The 21,167-nt window shown below is 33.5% G+C and overlaps 1 protein-coding gene across 2 annotated transcripts in view; it reads right to left on the bottom strand.

The window, feature by feature from the left end:
* The window catches only part of cpne4b (copine IVb), a 52,302-nt gene that overhangs the window by 25,264 nt on the left and 5,871 nt on the right, over window positions 1-21,167 (bottom strand). For both annotated transcript variants that reach the window (XM_073822533.1, XM_073822534.1), the window contains exons 3-8: window positions 17,711-17,890; window positions 15,112-15,183; window positions 14,946-15,020; window positions 14,371-14,454; window positions 14,191-14,280; window positions 681-779 (exon numbers count right to left, since the gene is read on the bottom strand). In XM_073822533.1, coding sequence (XP_073678634.1) covers window positions 681-779; window positions 14,191-14,280; window positions 14,371-14,454; window positions 14,946-15,020; window positions 15,112-15,183; window positions 17,711-17,890 — 600 coding nt within the window. The remainder of the gene's footprint in view (window positions 1-680; window positions 780-14,190; window positions 14,281-14,370; window positions 14,455-14,945; window positions 15,021-15,111; window positions 15,184-17,710; window positions 17,891-21,167) is intronic.

Raw genomic sequence — 21,167 nt, 5'->3', positions numbered from 1 at the left:
AAGATGAGAGAAAACTGAGAGAGTGAGAAAAAAGATAACAAAGTAAGTGTTAGGCTTGTTTCACACCGCCTGCAAGAGAAAACACAGCGTAACTGTAAGAGCAGGCTCACGTTGAGCTTTCACACTGACTGAGTTTCCGCTGCATAACAGACCTGAGGCTCTCGCCAGAAAATAAAGAGATTCAGGGAATCTACATGAGGAGCTGGAATGTAGAAGACTATAATTGTACTTCTGTATCATTATTATCTAACAACCCTTGAAGACTCATCAGGATTGGATTTGTGAATGGCGAAAATTTTACAAAGGTTTCATGTGCTTGGAATTGAGACTCAAAGGTTAAATTTTGGCCTCATCAGACCACAGAATCTTCTTTGAATTTCCACAGCCGTTCACATCGCCATAGGCAAGCTCCAGTCGAGATGTGATGTGAGTTTTTATTAATGAAGGCTTTCTTCTTTCCACATGTCCATAAGCTGGAGTTATGAAGTATGCATGCTATTGCTCTTACTCAGTTCCATGAGCTTCAGGGTATATTCAGTGCTTCAAAAATGTTATAATGTCTTTGCCACCCTTTTTCCCCAGGATTCTTGAATCTTAGAGTTTCCTTGCTAATGCAATGGGGATAATGCTATTAACGAATAATGAAATGTCTGTTTTTCTGACTGTATGTATGTTTATACCTGCTTTCCATCCATGGCTGCCTTCATATCCTTGAAGGTGGTTTGAAATTCTCCTATGAAGTCGTGTTTGCCATTTGAATCCCAGTCCCATACTGTACACTACAACAAAAAATATATATATTTATATATATATATAAAAAAGCTAATCACACAGAACTGACAATATACATCATATGTTTATCATACAGTTGAATAAATTCAAACATAACTGCTATTTGACACACTGAACTGTTCTTCTACATTTTTAATATGCTGAGCCACATGCTTAATGCTGTAAATAAATCTGTGAATAATTCTAGCTTCGTGCATGAGGGTGTGAGACTAGTCCCTAAAGAACTGCGATAAATATCCTGTGCTAAGTACTTTTCTATAGCAGTACTGAAGGTAACATTGTCTCATGCACACACACACATACACTCAGAAACAAAAACAGCAATAATTGTGCTTATGATGCACCTTCAAAAATTAAACTGCAAAATTGCATTAAAAAATTAGGACTTGTTTTGTTCAAACATCGAATTACGTTTGTTTTTCTATTTTTAACTATTCATGATGCAATACGATTCATGATTTTACAAAATGAGATTTAAGACAAATTATAAGTGGAAAATATAGTGAAAAGGTGTCCTTTTATTGTTGCTTGAACAAAATGCTGCACATTCTTTGTGAAATTGAAATTTCAACCAGTCAAAAGTTTTTGAACAGTAATATTTTTAATGTTTTTTAAAGAGTCTCTTCTTTTCACCAAGCCTGCATTTATTTGATCCAAAATACAGCAAAAGTAGTAATATTGTGAAATATTTTTACTTTTTAAAATAACTGCTTTCTATTTGAATATATCTTAAAATGTAATTTGTTCCTGTGATCAAAGCTACATTTTCAGTATCATTACTTCTATCTTTAGTGTCACATGATCCTTCAGAAATAATTCTAATACGCTGATTTGCTGTTCAAGAAACATTTTATTATTATTATTATTATTATTATCAAAATTTTAAACTTTGATGAATAGAAAGATCCAATAATCAGCACTTATCTGAAACTATACCATTCGAAAGCTTGGAGTCAGTATAATTTATTTTTTGGGGGGGAAAGAAATTATTGAAATTAATACTTTTATTTAGCGAGGATGCTTTAAATGATCAAAAGTGATGATACAGACAATTATTGTTACAAAATTTCTATTTCAGATAAATGCTGTTTAAACATTCTATTTATCAAACCTGAAAAAATTCTACTCAGTTGTTTTCAACATAATAATAATAATAATAAATGTTTTTGAGCAGCAAATCAGAATATTAGAATTAGAAGGATCATGTGACGCTGAAGACTGGAGTAATGTTGCTAAAAATTCAGCTTTGAAATCACAGGAATAAATAACATTTAAAAAATATATTTAAATAGAACTTTTTTAAATAGTAAAAAATATTGCAAATTTTTACTGTTTTTGCTGTATTTTGAATCAAATAAATGCATGCTTAGTGAGCAGAAGAGATTTAAAAAAAAAACATTAAAAATCTTACTTAATTGGTAGTGTATGTCAAATAGCAAAAGTAATCTGAAATTGTAAAACAAATCTCAAATCAAATAAAAAAACAATAAAGAATTCAAATAAAAGAAATCTCTTTATATAAACTAAGGTTTTGCCTGTGATCTATCCATTTAAAAGGAGAGGCTACCACTGCGTTTTAAATCACGACATAAACAAAGATGTTGATTTAAATTAGATCGTATTTCTAAATTTGAAGCAAAAACAGAATGGTCTGAGTTTAGTTTTGTAAAACTATACTACATAAAACATATCTGAATGAAACAAAAACAGCAGAAAAGCTGAATGAGGCGCAAATTCACTCTCTGACAGCAGGTGGCGCTTATGGAACAGCAGCAATACAGCATTTCCCTGGTTACCGCTGCTTGTAAATAGGCTACTATATCAATACCCATTATACAGAGACAAGATGAAAAGAAAAAAAAAAACATCTAAAATTTGCTAAAGACAGTCAGTTCCCCTCAGAGATGCATTCATATAAACTCCACCCCAATTGTTACATCCCTAGAAGCCACTGCCTTCCATAGAATGGACAAAAATACTATGGAAGTAAATAGCTACCGTCAACTGTTTGGTTAGCCACATTCTTCATAATATCTTCTTTTGTGTTCAACAGAAAAAATAAATTGATACTGGTTTGAAAAGACATGAGGGTGAGTAACTGATGACAGAATTATCATTTTTGGTTGAACTATCCCTTTAACTTCCACAACTCATACTCAAACATTTGTTTTAATTCTAGAGTTGCTTCAAGAAGCAACAACAGCAGTGTCTCAGAAATGATAGATTGTACGTACAGTAAAAACGCACACAAAGTACACACTGTGTCCAAACACCAAGCACTGAAATAATTAATAACGCCACAAGTGCAGGCAAAATGAAAACAGCATCAGCTTTTCTTGCTACAGTGAGACTGAAATGTCACAGTTCATTATGAAGATCTTTTATCTAGTCTAGTGCTGAATCTGGAACAAGCTGAGGAGTCTAATGTTTCAAGAAGTAATAAAGGATTGTGAAAGCACTTAAGTCATACAAATGTAAAGACGAATTGCAGCAGGTCTTCTTGTTATCATAACACTTCTTCAATTTTAATACCTTGTGTCATGTTGTTGATTTAAAGATTTAACACTGTCGTCGATATGCTGGAGCGTGTGTGTGTATATGTGTCATTGTGAATGTGGGTGTGCGGCAGAAGTGGCAGGAAGACAGCACACTGTAGCAGTGCTGTTAATGAATCATTGATGCAGAGACATAAGCGGGTGGTAATCAAAATTTGAAGGCCATTTAAAATATTAATACAGAGATCCTGTGGTTGACTTTTCAGCTGAAGAAGCGAGAACCAGCAATAACTCAGCATGCAAAACTCACACCTGCTCCGCAGTATAAAGTTCGGAAACATCCCCAAAATATGGATGAAGAGATGCGAGTGTATTTATTTTACCCTAGGCTTCAGACACACACACACACACACACACAAAATTATTATTTAAAAATAGGCTCCTAAAATGAAACGTTATTTTGTAAAATATTCAAATTTTTTTTTAGAATATATTATTAATTGACTTTAATAACAATGCTATTATTGTGAATATGTATCTTTAATTATATGAACAATGAGTAAGTAAAACAGAACTTTACATTTAATTCCCAGTTCAAAAACAACATATGCAGTTTTTCTAACTAGGTTTTAAATTATAAGTATTATTACACTTTTTTTTTTTTGTTCCTGGGCCAGTTACATCAACATTTGTAAGGACGTTAGTTTCCACCACTGATTTAAAAAAAAAAAAAAGGTATTGTGACTTTTCCTCAAAATTCTGACATTTTTTCTCAGAATTGCATGATATAAACTTGCAATTGTGAGTTATAAAGTTAGAATTGTGAGATAAAGTCAGAATTGTGGGATATAAACTTCTGATTTTTTTTCGTACTATTCTGACTTTTTTCTCGCATTTCTGACAATTTTTGTCAGAATTGTGAGATATAAAGTCAGAAATTGAATTGTTGAATATAAACTCGAAATTGAGTTATAAAGTCAGAATTGCGAGATAAAGTCAGAATAATATGAAAAAAGTCAGAATTGTTGAATATAAACTTGAAATTGAGTTATAAAGTCAGAATTGCGAGATAAAGTCAGAATGGTGGGATATAAACTCGCAATTCTGACTTTTTTCTTGCTATTCTGACTTTTTTCTCGCATTTCTGAATTTTTTTGTCAGAATTGTGAGATATAAAGTCAGAATTGTTGGATATAAACTCGAAATTGAGTTATAAAGTCAGAATTGTGGGTTATAAACTCGAAATTGAGTTATAAAGTCAGAATTGCGAGATCAAGTCAGAATGGTGGGATATAAACTCACAATTCTGACTTTTTTCTTGCTATTCTGACTTTTTTCTCGCATTTCTGAAATTTTTTGTCAGAATTGTGAGATATAAAGTCAGAATTGTTGGATATAAACTCGAAATTGAGTTATAAAGTCAGAATTGCAAGATAAAGTCAGAATGGTGGGATATAAACTCGCAATTCTGACTTTTTTCTTGCTATTCTGACTTTTTTCTCGCATTTCTGAAATTTTTTGTCAGAATTGTGAGATATAAAGTCAGAATTGTTGGATATAAACTCAAAATTGAGTTATAAAGTCAGAATTGCAAGATATAAAGTCAGAATTGTGGGTTATAAACTCACAATTCTGACTTTTTTCTTACAATTCTGAATTTTCTCACAATTCTGACATTTTTTCTTTGAATTGTGAGATATAAACTTATTATATCTTGCAATTGCGAGTTTACAGTATTTCATGCAATTCCGAGAAAAAAGTCAGCACTGCAAGTTTATATCCCACAATTCTGTTTGTATCTCACAATTCTGACTTTATAACTCAATTTCGAGTTTATATCCTACAGTTCTGACTTTATATCTTGCAATTCTGACTTTATAACTCACAGTTGTGAATTTATATCATGCAATTCTGAGAAAAAAATCAGAATTGCGTGTTTATATCCCATAATTCTGACTTTATAACTCACAATTTTGAGTTTATATTACCTAATTCAGAGAAAAAAAGTCAAAACTGCAAGTTTGTATCTTACAATTCTGACTTTATAACTTAATTTTGAGTTTCCCACAGTTCTGACTTTATATCATGCAGTTCTGAAAAAAATGTCAGAATTGCGAGAAAAAAAATCTGAATTGCAAGGGGAAAAAAGTCAGAATTGCGAGTTTCTATCCCACAATTCTGACTTTATAACTCGCAGTTGCGAGTTGATATCATCCAATTCTGAGGGAAAAAAGTCAGAATTGCGAGTTTGTATCTCACAACTTTATATCCTGCAATTCTAACTTTATAACTCAATTTCGAGTTTATATCCCACAGTTCTGACTTTATATCTTGCAATTCTGACTTTATAACTCACAACTGCATGTTTATATCATGCAATTGTGAAAAAAAGTGTCAGAATTGCGAGAAAATAAGTCAGAATAGCAGGAAAAAAGTTGGAATTGCGAGTTTATATCCCACAATTCTGGCTTTATCTCGCAATTGCGAGTTTATATCATGCAATTCTAAGAAAATAAAATGTCAAAATTGTGAGTTTATATCTCACAATTCTAAGAAAAAATGTCAGAATTGCGACAAAATTCAGAATTGTAAGAAAAAAGAAAAACTTTATATCTTGCAATTCTGACTTTATAACTCAATTTTTTTTAGTTTATATCCAACAATTCTGACTTTATATCTCACAATTCTGACTTTATAACTCATAGTTGTGAGTTTATATCATACAAAGATACAAACTCGCAATTCAGAATTGTGAGATACAAACTTGCAGTTTTTACTTTTTTCTCTGAATTGGGTAATATAAACTCAAAATTCCGAGTTATAAAGTCAAATTGTGGGATATAAACACGCAATTCTGAATTTTTTTCTCAGAATTGCAAGATATAAACTCACAACTGTGAGTTATAAAGTCAGAATTGCAAGATATAAAGTCAGAACTGTGAGATACAAACTTGCAGTTTTTACTTTTTTTCTCTGAATTGGGTAATACAAACTCAAAATTTCGCGTTATAAAGTCAAATTGTGGGATATAAACACAATTCAGATTTTTTTTCTCAGAATTGCATGATATAAACTCACAACTGTGAGTTATAAAGTCAGAATTGCACGATATAAAGTCAGAACTGTAGGATATAAACTCGAAATTGAGTTATAAAGTCAGAATTGTGAGATACAAACAGAATTGTGGGATATAAACTTGCAGTGCTGACTTTTTTCTCGGAATTGCATGATATACTATAAACTCGCAATTGCGAGATATAATAAGTTTATATCTCACAATTCTAAGAAAAAATGTCAGAATTGCGACAAAATTCAGAATTGTAAGAAAAAAGTCAGAATCGTGAGTTTATAACCCACAATTCTAACTTTATATCTTGCAATTCTGACTTTATAACTTAATTTATAACTTTTTTCTCGGAATTGCATGATATACTGTAAACTCGCAATTGCGAGATATACAGTCAGAATTGTGGCATATAAACTCGAAACTGAGTTCTAAAGTCAGAATTGTGAGATATAAAGTCAGAATTGCAAGATATAAAGTCAGAATTGTGGCATTTAACTCGAAACTGGGTTTTAAAGTCTGAATTAGGAGATATAAATTTAGAATTGTGGGTTATAAACCTGCAGTTTTGCATGAGATAAAGTCAGAACAGTGAAATATAAAGTCAGAATTACGAGATACAAAGGAGGGGGAAAAAGACCCCAAGTTTATATCTCACAATTCTCACTTCATAACTGTGATTTGTGAGTTTAAATATAAACTACAAATAATGAGTTTTTTTCTTGCAATTTCGAGTTTATATTCCAAAAAAAAAAAGACAGAATTGTATAGTCACAATTACTTTTTTATATTTTATTCACTGGTGGAAACGGGCTTCCATAGTATTTGTCAAAGATTTCATAAAGTGCTTAAATGATAAATGGCCATATCAAAATCTGCATATACACATTGTTTACTGCAATTAGAAATTAAACATAACCCACTTACTGTAAGTTACAGTACCTCACAACTCTACCTTCCATACTCTTTCCTGTCGTTCTAGAAACATTTTATGACAAAATTAGCATAAATGGGTTTAGGCAATTGTATCATGCTTCACAACAGATGGGGCTCATTTATGCATGAAAGAAAAGAGAAATTCAACAACCTTGTTTTATACAACTATGGATATTTCTCACAACATGCATAAAATGTAACTGCAGTGGCTCCGTAACTCTAAATCTGAATTCAAAGTGTGTTTTCACTGCGGAGACATTGCTGTCCGTGGTGCGTTGAGTGTGAAGAAGTCATGAATATTAAACAAACCAGTTCATGTTTATTCAGGGGCATGTCACCTAAAATAACTGTTTTCCAATCTGTCTGACTATAGATGTCCTTGACTCTCCCACATCACCTATAAATATTTGGACTTGAATCAACAATGTTTAAGTATTTTAGATTGAAAATTTCTTTTAACCATGAGGCTGTAAATGAACATGTTGCGCAACTGCTCATTCAGCCACTAAGTATAATTGCCAAAGGCTTAATTCAAACTGGCTTGTTTCCAAGCATTTAAAGCATTAGTTAATTGCTGTGAGTGGTGGTTATTTTCAAGTAAAGCTGAGAGCAGCAAAGTAAAGTGCCAACGTGGAGCTGATCAAGGGATTCAGCTCTCAGCTAAACATATCGAGACATCAGCTCTTAATTTTGCTCTCTTTGTCTCTTTCTTGGCCCGTATCTTTCTCTTCTCTAAAATGTCACTTGCACAGTATGTGAACGTTTTAGAAAGGCTTTACTTCCAAACAGCTTTTGTGTACAATCTCAGTGTGGTGCGAAGACTAAATCTCATCTAAACTCTGCACTGTTATGAGAATACAAAGCGAACATCTTTAAAGAGAGATTATTACGAAACAGCTCTCCTATCCCTACTTCTGCATTGGCATACCAATGAGGATCTTACACCTGCATTGCTGAGATCTGAATGTGTGTGTGAAACAAAAAGAGAAAGAGAAAGAGAAGAGAAGGAAAGTAAAACAATCTTGGGAGGTTTCATGAGTAAATAAAGACACACACACACACACACACACACACACACACACACACACACACACACACACACACACACACACACACATGTTGGGTTTACATGTTTTATGGGGACATTCCATAGGCGTAATGGTTTTTATACTGTACAAACCGTACTTTCTATCGCCCTACACCTACCCTACACCTAAACCTAGCCCTCACAGGAGATTGTGCACACTTTTACTTCCTCAAAAAAACTCATTGTGCATGATTTATAAGCCTGTTTCCTCATGGGGACCTGAGAAATGTCCCCACAAGGTCAAAATCTACTGGTATTCCTATCCTTGTGGGGACATTTGGTCCCCACAACGTGATGAATACCAGGTACACACACACACACACACACACACACACACATTCATGATATTAAAAAATAGTTAAAGGGTGATACTACACACACACACACACACACGTTTGTTTTTGTAAATTGTGGGGACATTCCATAGACGTAATGGTTTTTATACTGTACAAACGATATTTGCTATCACCCTACACCTAAACCTAGCCCTCACAGGAGACTGTGCATATCTTTACATTCTCAAAAAAATGTATTCTGTATGATTTATAAGCCTTTTGAAAAGTGGGGACATGGGCAATGTCCTCATAAGTCACCCTCTCCTTGTAATACCTATGTCATACCCCTGTTATTACACCAATTTGTGTCCTGATATGTCACAAAAACAAGGTACACACACACACACACACACACACACACACACACATACACAAACACACACACTATATATAGGTAAATTATTAAATGAAAAAAAAAAGAGATTTCAATGCTGCACAGTTTTATTGAACAACTGCAAAGTATCAACCCCCTTTCATAAGTAATAAAGACCTACAGGTTGACATATTTGAGTTGTTAAAAAAAAAGAATATTATTAATATAAGTGTGCTTTCAATACAGTAACTTGTTTGTTTGCTTGTTTTTATTGCCTTACCAGCATATATTGCTATTTTCATGGCAATATCAATATATTTTAAAACAAATAAATATATTAACATATTAACATAGTAGTAATGAAAAAACAGCATTTGACAACCAACTCACATCATTACGAAAACCATTATATGACATTTTTTCATTTCTATATTTGATAAAAAAATGAAAAATTAGTCCTGGTCAGAGAACTTTCTGAAAAAAAAAAGTTCAGTAACTTTGCGTTTTCATGTCAGCAAATAAACTATATATATTATGTAAATCCATATATGCTTGAAATATTTATATATTTATATTAACAATTTAATTAATTAGTTAATTAATTAACTAATTAATATTCAATCTCACAAACATGCTACCATATAAAAGTTTTGGGTTAGTAAATATTTGAAATGAATCTTTTTAGTAAAGGACAAATTTTACTTTGTAAAAGATTTGTGTGAATTTATTCTTTTAATTAAATTTATTCTTATTAAATATTTTTATATTATTGCGACAATTCAGAGACAAGTTCAAAAGAATGCCATTTATTTGAAATAGAATATTTGTAACAATGTACAAAAGTACTTTAACTTTTGATAAATCAAGTAATTTTTGTTGAATAGAAGTATTTTATTCATTTTTAATTACTTAAAAAAACTCACTGAACCTAAACTTTTAAACAGTAGTGTACATATCAATAAAAACAGTTTCATTTGCTATGTTAAATACAGAAATATTACTATTAAATTAGACAACATGTCCATGAATAGTTTTTAATCATCATCAAGATTTTAGGTAAAAAATAATATGAATGTACACTACCAGTCAAAAGTTTCTGAACAGTAATATTTGTAATGTTTTTTAAAGAAGACTCATGAAGCCTGCATTTATTTGATCCAAAGTACAGTAAAAACAGAAAACAGTCAAATGAAATATTTTGAAATATTTTTACTATTTAACATAACTGTTTTCTATCTGAATGTATTTTAAACAGTGGTGTCAAAAGTATTCACATTCATTACTCAAGTAGAAGTATAGATACTAGGATTTAAAAAGACTTTTGTAGAAGTTGAAGTATCAACTCAAGCTTTTTACTCAAGTAAAAGTATAAAAGTACTGGTTTCAAAACTACTTAAAGTAAAAAAGTAAAAGTAATGTAAGGAAAAAAAATGCCATTAAGGACAAAAGATTGAGCAGCGCCACAGGGGCCTATTGTGCACTACCCCACCTCCCCAAAAAACATTTCTAAAGGCCATAGTGACTATGTTATATTAAAATGTTAATGTTGAAAAATTTGGGATGCACTAGGCTACCTGTTTCAGCCGCATATATGCCCAATGAAAATAAATGCATTTTATTACAATGCAAATACATTAAAGAACCATAAATGTGTACTACTGAGCATTAACGTGTTTCACGAAGCGGGAGATATGATGACTAGTTGCTGACTATAAGTATTGTGTTATCACAACATTGTCAATCGCGTTGTCAATCGCAAACGCTAATTTATTCAAACATCCCTGTACCAAACTACCTTCTGTAGCTTCATTTGCAGAGGATGAAGAGAAAGCACCCGTTTGATAAATAAGCTAGTAGTGGAGAAATAATATTTTGTAAGAAATAATCTTTTTTTGAGTAACGACCCGGACACTGGCTATATCCTTGCTGGAGTGCAGGGCTGGACTGGGGTTAAAATTTGGCCTTGGACAAATCCAGCCCACAAGTTCCCCCGTGAGTTTTGTTTGGGTTATAGGGCCTTTAATTGAAGTAAATGTATGTATAAAACAGGACAGAATCAAATAATGATAGATACTGAATTCAAATGCAACAATGAATAATGCATTTTTGTCACACAGAAATGCATGCAGTAAAGCACTGATTTTGAGCTAGAATGCAGGACATTTATTGCTAATAAATTCTGTAAAAATTACTTACTTTTGTAGAACACAAAAGACATTTTGTAGAATGTAACCAAAGATATTCATTTACCCTTGATTTCTACTCTAAAGACAAAATTTTTGAATTTCTCAGAGTATCTTCCTTTATGTTCCACAAAAGAATGAAGAAGTTCATACAGGATTAAAATTACATGATGTTGTATATAATGACAATTTTTATTTTTGGGTGAACTGTCCCTTTAAGAACTTTAATATGTGTAGTAAACACCTTATTTATATAAGGCACTGATATTTATCCTTAATCAGGCTCTTATGGAATTATTTTTCTCCAATTAAAATAAATTACAATTTAACATTTACAAAGAAAGAAATTTTTGCTTAAAATCCATTTATTAACTGACTAGTAGCCTATTAGTAAGATACCGTCACAAGAAAACATTATAATAGTTATATGTTTTTTTATATAATTCATAATAATAAACTATAACATTTGTAATAAAAATGACAGTAATTATGTATTGGCGTTTACCACTTTACCTCATCATGCTGCTGTTTTCAGCAGCCCAGCAGAACCTACAGAACCTTTAATGTTCTCATATCACACAACTGCCTAACATAACTCTGTTTTAAATCTGAATGCGTCAAGCAACTTGCGCTGTTTATCACTTTACAAGTGGAAGAGCAGCGTACGTTCGTCAGCGCTGTGCGGGTGACTGATCCCGCCGCTTCACACTCTTGGGCTATTTGCAGTTTCGAATGTCATTTAAAACAGCGCCTAATATGGGGGAGGTCTGCCTCGCTACGGCGATCGGCCCACTACTCCACCGGCCCACCGGGAATATCCCGGTTCTCCCCGATGGCCATTACATAACCGCTGGAGTGTGACGTGATTTGTGTCACTTGCAGGAGGTGTGATGGATCGCGTACAAACCAATAGGGTGTCGGAATGGGATACTTCTCATCCAACCACAACCAAATTCACAAATTCATGTGGATGGCGCAATTTATCTGGATAGATTTTTTTCTTTTTTGAACGATGACATGAATGAACACAATTGAGCCAAAAAGAAATAGGAATAACGAGTCTATTTTTAAAATGTAAGGGAGTAGAAGTAAAAGTCGGCTGAAAAATAATTACTCCAGTAAAGTATAGATACCCAAAATTTCTACTTAAGTAAGGTAACGAAGTATTTGTACTTCGTTACTTGACACCTCTGATTTTAAAATGCAATGTATTCCAGTGATTTCAAAGCTGAAATTTTAGCATCATTACTCCAGTCACATGATCCTTCAGAAATTATTCTAATATTCTGAGTTGCTGCTCAAAAACATTTATTATTATTATGCTGAATATTATTATGTTGAATAATATTATGTTAAATTATATTTCAGGTTTCTTTGATGAACAAAAAGTTCAGAAGAACAGCATTTATCTGAAATAGAAATCTTCTGTTTTTATCATCACACTAAATCAAGGTCAAGTCACCTTTATTTTTATAGCGCTTTTAACAATACAGATTGTGTCAAAGCAACTGCACAGTATTTAAACAGCAACATAGTGTGTAAGTAACGCTTTATTGTAAATAATCAATTTTCAGTTAAAGGCAGTTCATCAATGAATTCAGTGATATCATCGTCAGTTCAGTTCAAATAGTATACGATATCGCTGGAAAGTGTCCCCAACTAAGCAAGCCAGAGGCGACAGCGGCAAGGAACCAAAACTCCACAGGTGACAGAAATGGAGAAAAAAACCTTGGGAGAAACCAGGCTCAGTCGGGGGACCAGTTCTCCTCTGGCCAGACGAAACCAGCAAGGTATTAATTTCCATAATTTCCCCAACAAAGTAATAAGCTTTTGAATGGTACAGTGTATAATGTTACAAAAGCTTTTTATTTCAGATAAATGCTGATCTGTGGATCTTTCTATTCATCAAAGAATCCTAAAAAAATATACTCAACAATTTCAAACATTGATAAATGTTTCTTGAACAGCAAATTATCATATTAGAATGATCATGTGAGCATTGTGTTGCACTAAAGACGATGAGTAATGATGCTGAATGATCACAGGAATAAATTACATTTTAAAATATATTCAATTAGAAAACATTTTAAATAGTAAAAATATTTCATAATGATACCGTCTTTGCTACACTTTGAATCAAATAAATGCAGGCTTGGTAAGCAGAAGAGACTTCTTTTAAAAAACAAAAAAATCTTACTTTTTTACTAAAACTTTTGACTGGTAGTGTATATTTTAAAGGCAATTAAAAATCATGTAACTTTGATCATTATTTTATTTCATTAAGTCAAGTTAATAAAATACTGAATGCAAAAGAATTATAAAAGAAAATACCAGAAAATATCTAAACTACTCAAACTATAACCTTATTAAAGAGGATTTGAACACCACAAAACATGCAGTATATGAAGTCAACGAAATAGTGCTTTGAGTCTAATCTCACATTCTGATCCCAATTCAATCATATCTGGTAAATAACAGGGATTCCTGCTCTCCGTAAGGCTCTATTGTGTTATTTTGTACAATTGGACCCAAAGACAGAAAGTTCTCAAACCCAGAAGGACTGTGTGGGCTTGGATGGACTAAAGGGCAGTAACATCAATTTCTGTCGTTGGTTCCACCATGTCTGTTCCTCTCAGGAAACTGTCAGGACCCTCCAAACAGCCGGGCTCCATTTACCCGCTCAGTAATTAGCTCACTATGAAAGATGTCAGCTGCAATGGTGAGGCAGAATGGATAGGACTGCCATTACATAAATCTGCCAAAATGATTCTAATCTAATGTGACCAAATGGTCACGCTGAGACCAGAATACAGAGCAAAAAAACCTACGCTGACATAAAAGCTTTACACTGCTGCAGTATATCTTTCAATGAGAAGATTCACTTATGTCAGAAATATCTCTCTAGTTATGATAACAGCATGGAAGTGGTTAGGTTTTTGATTTGTAATCAATTAATAGTAGATCTAGTCAAAATATCTGGCCTACCTTTAACTCCCGCTCATGGTCTCCACTGCAGAGTGTGTTTAAAGAAACTTTGAATGATTTCCAGACAGGACTGAGATTGTTCATAATGGTCTGCAATCAGAAAGATACAAGTTGATAAATGCACACTATATTTCTAAAATATGTATTTAATATGCATGCGTGCACATATATCAATCTTACCTCTGTTCTGTGCACCAGCGATGCTGTGCCATCATCATTCAGTCGGAAGATTTCCAGAAATGGATCTGACTTGCTAAAAAAGTCCTAAACAAAGAAAGAATCAAACTTTTTATTGTTTGTAAAGTAAATTCAATATCTACATATATATACGTGTTCTGGAAGCTTCTTTGAAAATCAAAATCATTCTTTTTGCAATTTCATATGGTGGCGCTAGCAGTGCAGAAATTACACACTTGAGCTTTAATGAATTTTTGATTGATTCATACATCAATCCCAGGCACATTTATTGTGTAATGAACGGCCTGACTTGACTTTCTTTCAATGCATATTGTTTCTTGTTTTTCCTAAATATTCCACTGTGTACTTATACACAAAGTAGTCCTCATTTTGTAATGAAAAATTAAAAATAGCAGTAGATTTTAATAAAACAGTAGATGATGCATTGCTCCATTTGAATGTTGGCTGTTCATAAACCAGAGTAATAAAACAGTTCTGTTATCAGATGAAGACAACCGTTATTGTTTGTCTCAATATTGTTGCAGAGTGCCCGTTGAGCAATTATCGAGATGTCACACCTTGTCATCCAGTTTCTTGGCACTGAAGGCGAGCTCCACGTAATCATCATTCCCAGACAGCTCTTCAGCTGTGACCTGTGATTTCAAAGAAGTCATCGCTCAGGTTATGACAAAGGAGCACAAATTTGCAGTGTAAATTCATTGGGGGTGAGACGTCTATTCTTACTGTGATAGATGATTTGCCAGTTGTGTTTCCTTGCTTCAGTAAAGCTTTCGACAGTTTTCTCTGTGATACAATCTATGAAGGGAGAGGAGGCACACAGATACATGTAAGACTGCAAACCAGACTTGTAAACCCTAACAAACCTTAAAGGAGAAGTTCACTTCCAGAACAAAAATTTACAGATAATTTACTCATCCCCTCGTCATCCAAGATGTTCATGTCTTTCTTTCTTCAGTCGTAAAGAAATTATGTTTTTTGAGAAAAACATCTCAGGATTTCTCTCCATATAGTGGACTTCTATGGTGCTCCCAAGTTTGCTTCAAAAATGCAGTTTAAATGCGGCTTCAAAGGGCACAAAAGGATCCCAGCCGAGGAAGAAGGGTCTTTTCTAGTGAAATGATCAGTTATTTTCTAAAAAAAAAGTACTATTTATATACTTTTTAACCTCAAATGCTCGTCTTGTCCAGCTCTGCGTGAACTTTGTGTATTCCGGTTCAAGACAGTTATGGTATTTCTTATTTTCTTCTCCAACTTCAAAATCATCCTACATCAAGAAGTACCCGTGTTTACAAAGTGAACATGCAAAGAAGATCAAACACCCTTTTACAAAAAAGGTAAAACAGCAATGTAGGATGATTTTGAAGTTGGAGGAAACAATGAGATGGGAGTTTTTGACCTACCCTAACTGTCATGAACCGGAATACACAGAGTTCACGCAGATCTAGACAACATGAGGTTAAAAAGTATATAAATTGTATTTTTATTTTTGGAAAATAACTAATCGTTTTGCTAGATAAGACTATATGGAGAGAAATTCTGAAATGTTTTCCTCAGAAAACATAATTTCTTTACGACTGAAGAAAGAAAGACATGAACATCTTGGATGACAAGATGGTAAGTAAATTATCAGTTTTTTAATTTTTTGTTCTGGAAGTTAACTTCTCTTTAATATGAAGGAATTATCTATATAGTAGACCCAGTGTTTACAAAGCGAAAGAAAGCAAAGTCAAATGGCCTTTATAAAAAAAAGATAAAACAACAAATGTAGGATGATTCTGAAGTTGGAAGAGAAATGAGATGGAGTTTTTCCACCCTACCCTAAATACAAATTCTTGCTCTAGTCTATGGAACCTTTAGACAAAATAAATGTAATGTTCTGTGTTATTTTTTTATTTGGTATCAGGCTTATGTTGGAAACAATGCATTGAGAGCTGGGGGCTGAAAACTTTTTGAATTTGAATATCAGGGTAAAAGTAACTTATTTTGTCTTCTGGGAAACATGTAAGTAACTTCTGTAACTTCTGAAGGTCAGTACTAAATAAAAAATATCAATATAAGGATATTTAGGCAAATTTATTAAAAAAAGTACACATTTTCATTCTTTTCAAATGTTTTCACCCCCTGGTTCTTAATGCATTGTGTCTCCTTCTGAAGCATCAGTGAACGTTTGAACCTTCTGTAATAGTTGCACATGAGTCCCTCAGTTGTCCTCAGTCTGAAAAAATGGATTTCAAAATCATACAGTCATTGTTGGAAAGGGTTCAAATACACAAAAATGCTGAAAACCCAAATGATGTGTGGGACCTGAAGGATTTTTTTGAAGAACAGCGGGCAAACAAGGGACTCGTGAACAACTATCACTAATCAAAAAGCTGTGGATCATTCAGGTAACAACAAAGTATTAACAATTAAGTGTATGTAAACTTTTGAACTGAGTGATTTTTTATAAATTTAACTATTATTTTCTCTTGTGGACTAAATGTAAACATCTTTAATGTGAAATATTTTATTCAGGTCAGTGCTAAATAAAAAATAGCATGCATTTTGTATTTGATTCCTCTTATTTTGGTCAAACAATTGACATTTTGCAGATTCTGCAAGGTGTATGTAAACTTTTGACTTTCTATATCATGAAAATCATAGATAATCTACCAGGAGGCAGACGGTTTTTCTGCAAATTATTGATAGCTTCATTGATAGACAGACCTACAGATTTTAAACCATGTATCAAATGTAACACCTTTACAGCATCATTTCAAGTGGGTTAATAAGCTAAGCCAAAGCTAAATGCACAAGGCACACCACATTTACCAACAAGGCTATTTATACATCCACATATTTTAGATAGTAACATTTAATACCTACTTTGACTAAATCCTTTCAGTTTCAAAACACATAAAATAAAGCTACTTGTCAATTGTAAGTCTTAAGAATTAGTTACAAAAATTGTTTTTGTTCTCACCACTTACTACTTATCACTTTAAAACAAAACAAGTGTATATTATTAGCATCCAGATCCTTCAGGTTCTTGTCCTCACATGAACTCTCCTTCCCTCAAGTCCTCTTTACCCTCTTATGTTCCTTTATATACCACTGGTTGAAGTCTTGTTTTATTACAGACTAGATAAAAAGAGTTTGGAGTAATAGTCCCTCTGCCCACCAGGCACCTTCCTGCTCCAGTGAGCTCTTTGCTACCTTTTTGAATCCACACAATCCCTCTCATGTACTCATCCTCTCTCTCACGCTCTCACTCCATTCACTAGCTTTCATCTTCCCTACTGCGCTTCCGTTAAGTGTGCACTCTGCCGTGCCTCGCATTCACCTGTCCGAGTGTGCACTCCATGGCGCCCAGGAAGTCAGCCTCTTTGAGTCCGTTATGGTTGCTACTGATGTCATGAAGCTCAAAACGGAGGCGTTGTACTTCCTCAAAATAGTAGTCCACGGTGAACACTTTGGAGAAAACTGGACTGATGCTGCTGCGAATCACCTCTGTCCGGTCCACCTGGAACCAATCAGAACATGGCAAATGTTACACTCCTTTGATTAAATACACAGGATGTGTATGAAATGTTCCCTTCTGGAATCAATGGAGTCTTATCCTGTCCTATTACAGGAGGATTGTTTGAATGATGACAAGGATTTTCTCTAATCCAGTTTATATTCTGAATCAATTCGGTTTACATTTAGACATATCTCAAATCAATGTCAAGGGCCCTTAGATGAATAGAGCCAAAGAACAATGGGGTTATTGTTCTTCAAGTGCAAATTGAATTTGTGACAGGTTATTAGTGGCATTAACACAATAACAAACCTTTTAAAATAGTACTATACTCAATCCCCAAGTGTGCCATCAATAATTTAGTGAATCTGATGAAGCCTGTCAAGAATCCACAAAATGTGGGGTCAGTAAGATTTTAGTCTCAGCCTCAGACGTCACGCCCACGGAACGTTGGCTAAACGTCTGATGTATATGGTACACTTAACTGGAAACACTTCAGGAATGTCGAATAGTTGATATTTAGTTGAATTTGACCGGATTTCCCGGAGACGCGAGTGTCGCGTTTATTTTCGGTCCGCCGGGAAACAAAGCGCAGACTGATTTAGGAAAGGAAGGAAGGAAAGGAGGTGAAGTGAGGCCAAGTATGGTGACCCATACACCGTGAACACACACGTGGGCAGTGGACAGCCATATTGCAGTTGGGGGTACGGTGCCTTGCTCAAGGGACTCACCTCAGTCGTGGTATTGAGGGTGAAGAGAGTGCTGGTTATTCACTCCCCCCACCTACAATCCCTGCCGGACCTGAGACTCGAAGCTGCAACCTTTGGGTTACAAGTCTGACTCACAGCTGCCCCCGTTTTGCTGGGCGTTTTGCTAAAAGATGCTTATGCAGGCGCCATTGTTGTTATACACATTTGCGACGTTCGCGAACAAATTACTGACTTACTGCTTGTTCTCCCTCTTCTTTGTTATCTTTCAATGCTGGTTATTTCCATGACTGACTTGTTGCATGCCAGTCTGTTGTTGTGGGGGCGTTTCCACACACCGAAACATGATGCTGAACGAAACGAACTGTGATTGGTTGTTTGACATGTCGATCAAACGGTCTTATGGGCGGGCCTTGGCCAATGAAAGCTACCATGAATTCCAGACCTTCAGCCGTCAGTCTGAAGGTCTGGCTACGCGAGACTAGTAAGATTTTTACATTAATACTTTTAGTCAGCATAAACATATTGTTTAAAGTGACAGTATAGGATTTTATATTGTTAAAAATGTGTTTCAAATTCTGTTGTTTTGAACTTTCTATATGAAGAATTACATTAATAATTAAGAAAAATGTTTCTTAAGTACCAAATCAGCATATTAGAATGATTTCTGAAGGATCGTGTGACACTGAAGACTGGAGTAATGATGCTGAAAATTCAGAAAATGCTGAAAATACAATATATAATGTATACATTGATACATATATGCTGTCTTGGTAAGCATAAGAGACCTTTTTTAAGCACATAAAAAATATTACTGATCCCAAAGTTATGATATGATATATGATACGATCTATGTATGCCCCAGTGAGAAATTATTTTTTAGAATAATTAAGTACATTTATATTTCATTCTTTCAGTTCTTATTACTGTAATCCTCTGGCCATTCCTCTTTCACTTCTCCCATTATATATATTAATTTTTATTGAACAGCAATAAAATAGTATTTTTTTTTTATTAAATAAGCATAAATTAAAAATCAAATAGCATCAGTAAAATAATAAAATTTGATAACACAATCAAATTGTATTAGTATCAATTTAAAGGGACAGTTTTGAAGAATGTTTTGGTTACCATTGACTTCCATTGTATGAAAAAAATGCACTATTTCTATTTATTTTTGGAACAACATGAAGATGATGACAGAAATGATGACAGATTTATCATTTTTTGGGTAATCTATCTTTTCAAATTATAGCTTTTGACAGTATTACACTACCAAACGTTTTTGAACAATAAGACTTTTAATGTTTTTTAAAGAAATCTCTTCTGCTCACCAAGCCTGAATTTATTTGATTCAAAGTACAGCAAAAACAGTAAATTTTTTAAATATATTTTTACTATTTAAAATAACTTCTATCAAAGCTAAATTTTCTGCATAATTACTCCAGTCTTCAGTGTCACATGATCCTTCAGAAATCATTCTAATATGCTGATTTGCTGTTCAAGAAACATTTATTATTATTATTATCAATATTTAAAACAGTTGAGTAAATTCTTTGATGATTGATAAAGACATTTATAATGTTACAAAAGATTTCTATTTCAGATAAAAACTGTTCTTCGAACTTTCTATTCATCAAAGAGCTTGAAAAAAGCTCTACTCAGCTGTTTTCAACATAACAATTATAGCAAATGTTTTTAAGCAACAATTCCGAATATTAGAATGATGCAAAAAACTCAGCTTTGAAATCACAGGAATAAATTACATTTTAAAATATATTTCAATAGAAAACAGTTATTTAAAATAGCAAAAATATTTCAGAATTTTACTGTTTTTGCTGTACTTTGGATCAAATAAATGCAGACTTGGTGAGCAAAAGAGATTTTAAAAAACTTTTAAAAACAATAAAAATCTTACTGTTCAAAAAGTTTTGACTGGTAGTGTATATCTTATGAAAGTAACAAGAATATGAAAATTAGACTATTGGTTGCTTTACAATAGTGGAGACAAACGTGGGGATAATATTCTTAATTGAATGTACTTGAATATAACTTCCAAACGCAAGCCATCTTTATGGTTCTAAAAATATATAAAACAAGTGAAATATGAGCAGGTGATTTTCTTGACAGGTTTCGTGAGATTCTCCAAACCGCTGGCCTTCAACTCACTTATATGATTTCAAACACATCACTTTGTTTTTAACTTCAGTGCTCACAGCTGGAGTTCAAATGGCACTGCCTTATTAATTATGGATCGTACCCTTAACCGTGCCAAGCAAAACCCCCATATGCCAGAAACACCTGTTTTGTGCTGCAACTGAAACCTTTAACAGATACCTAGCAAAAACTAACAGGCCACTTCACTTGAGTCTCTGCAGCACCGCACGTCCTCATCTTTGGTTTTATTAGCAAGGCACAAGACAACGTGACAGAACGCTTTCTGTGATCTAATGGCGCTGTTTTATATTACTTTCACATCACAGCAAAGACTACAGTCTCAGAACACTAATCAGCCATTAACAGGCATACACACATACATAACCACATACAGCCTCATAAAGAGCCAGTTCTCA

This window comes from Garra rufa, chromosome 17, assembly GCF_049309525.1.
Source record: "Garra rufa chromosome 17, GarRuf1.0, whole genome shotgun sequence".
Lineage (NCBI taxonomy): Eukaryota > Metazoa > Chordata > Actinopteri > Cypriniformes > Cyprinidae > Garra > Garra rufa.
This window is presented reverse-complemented; position numbering and strand designations above follow the sequence as displayed.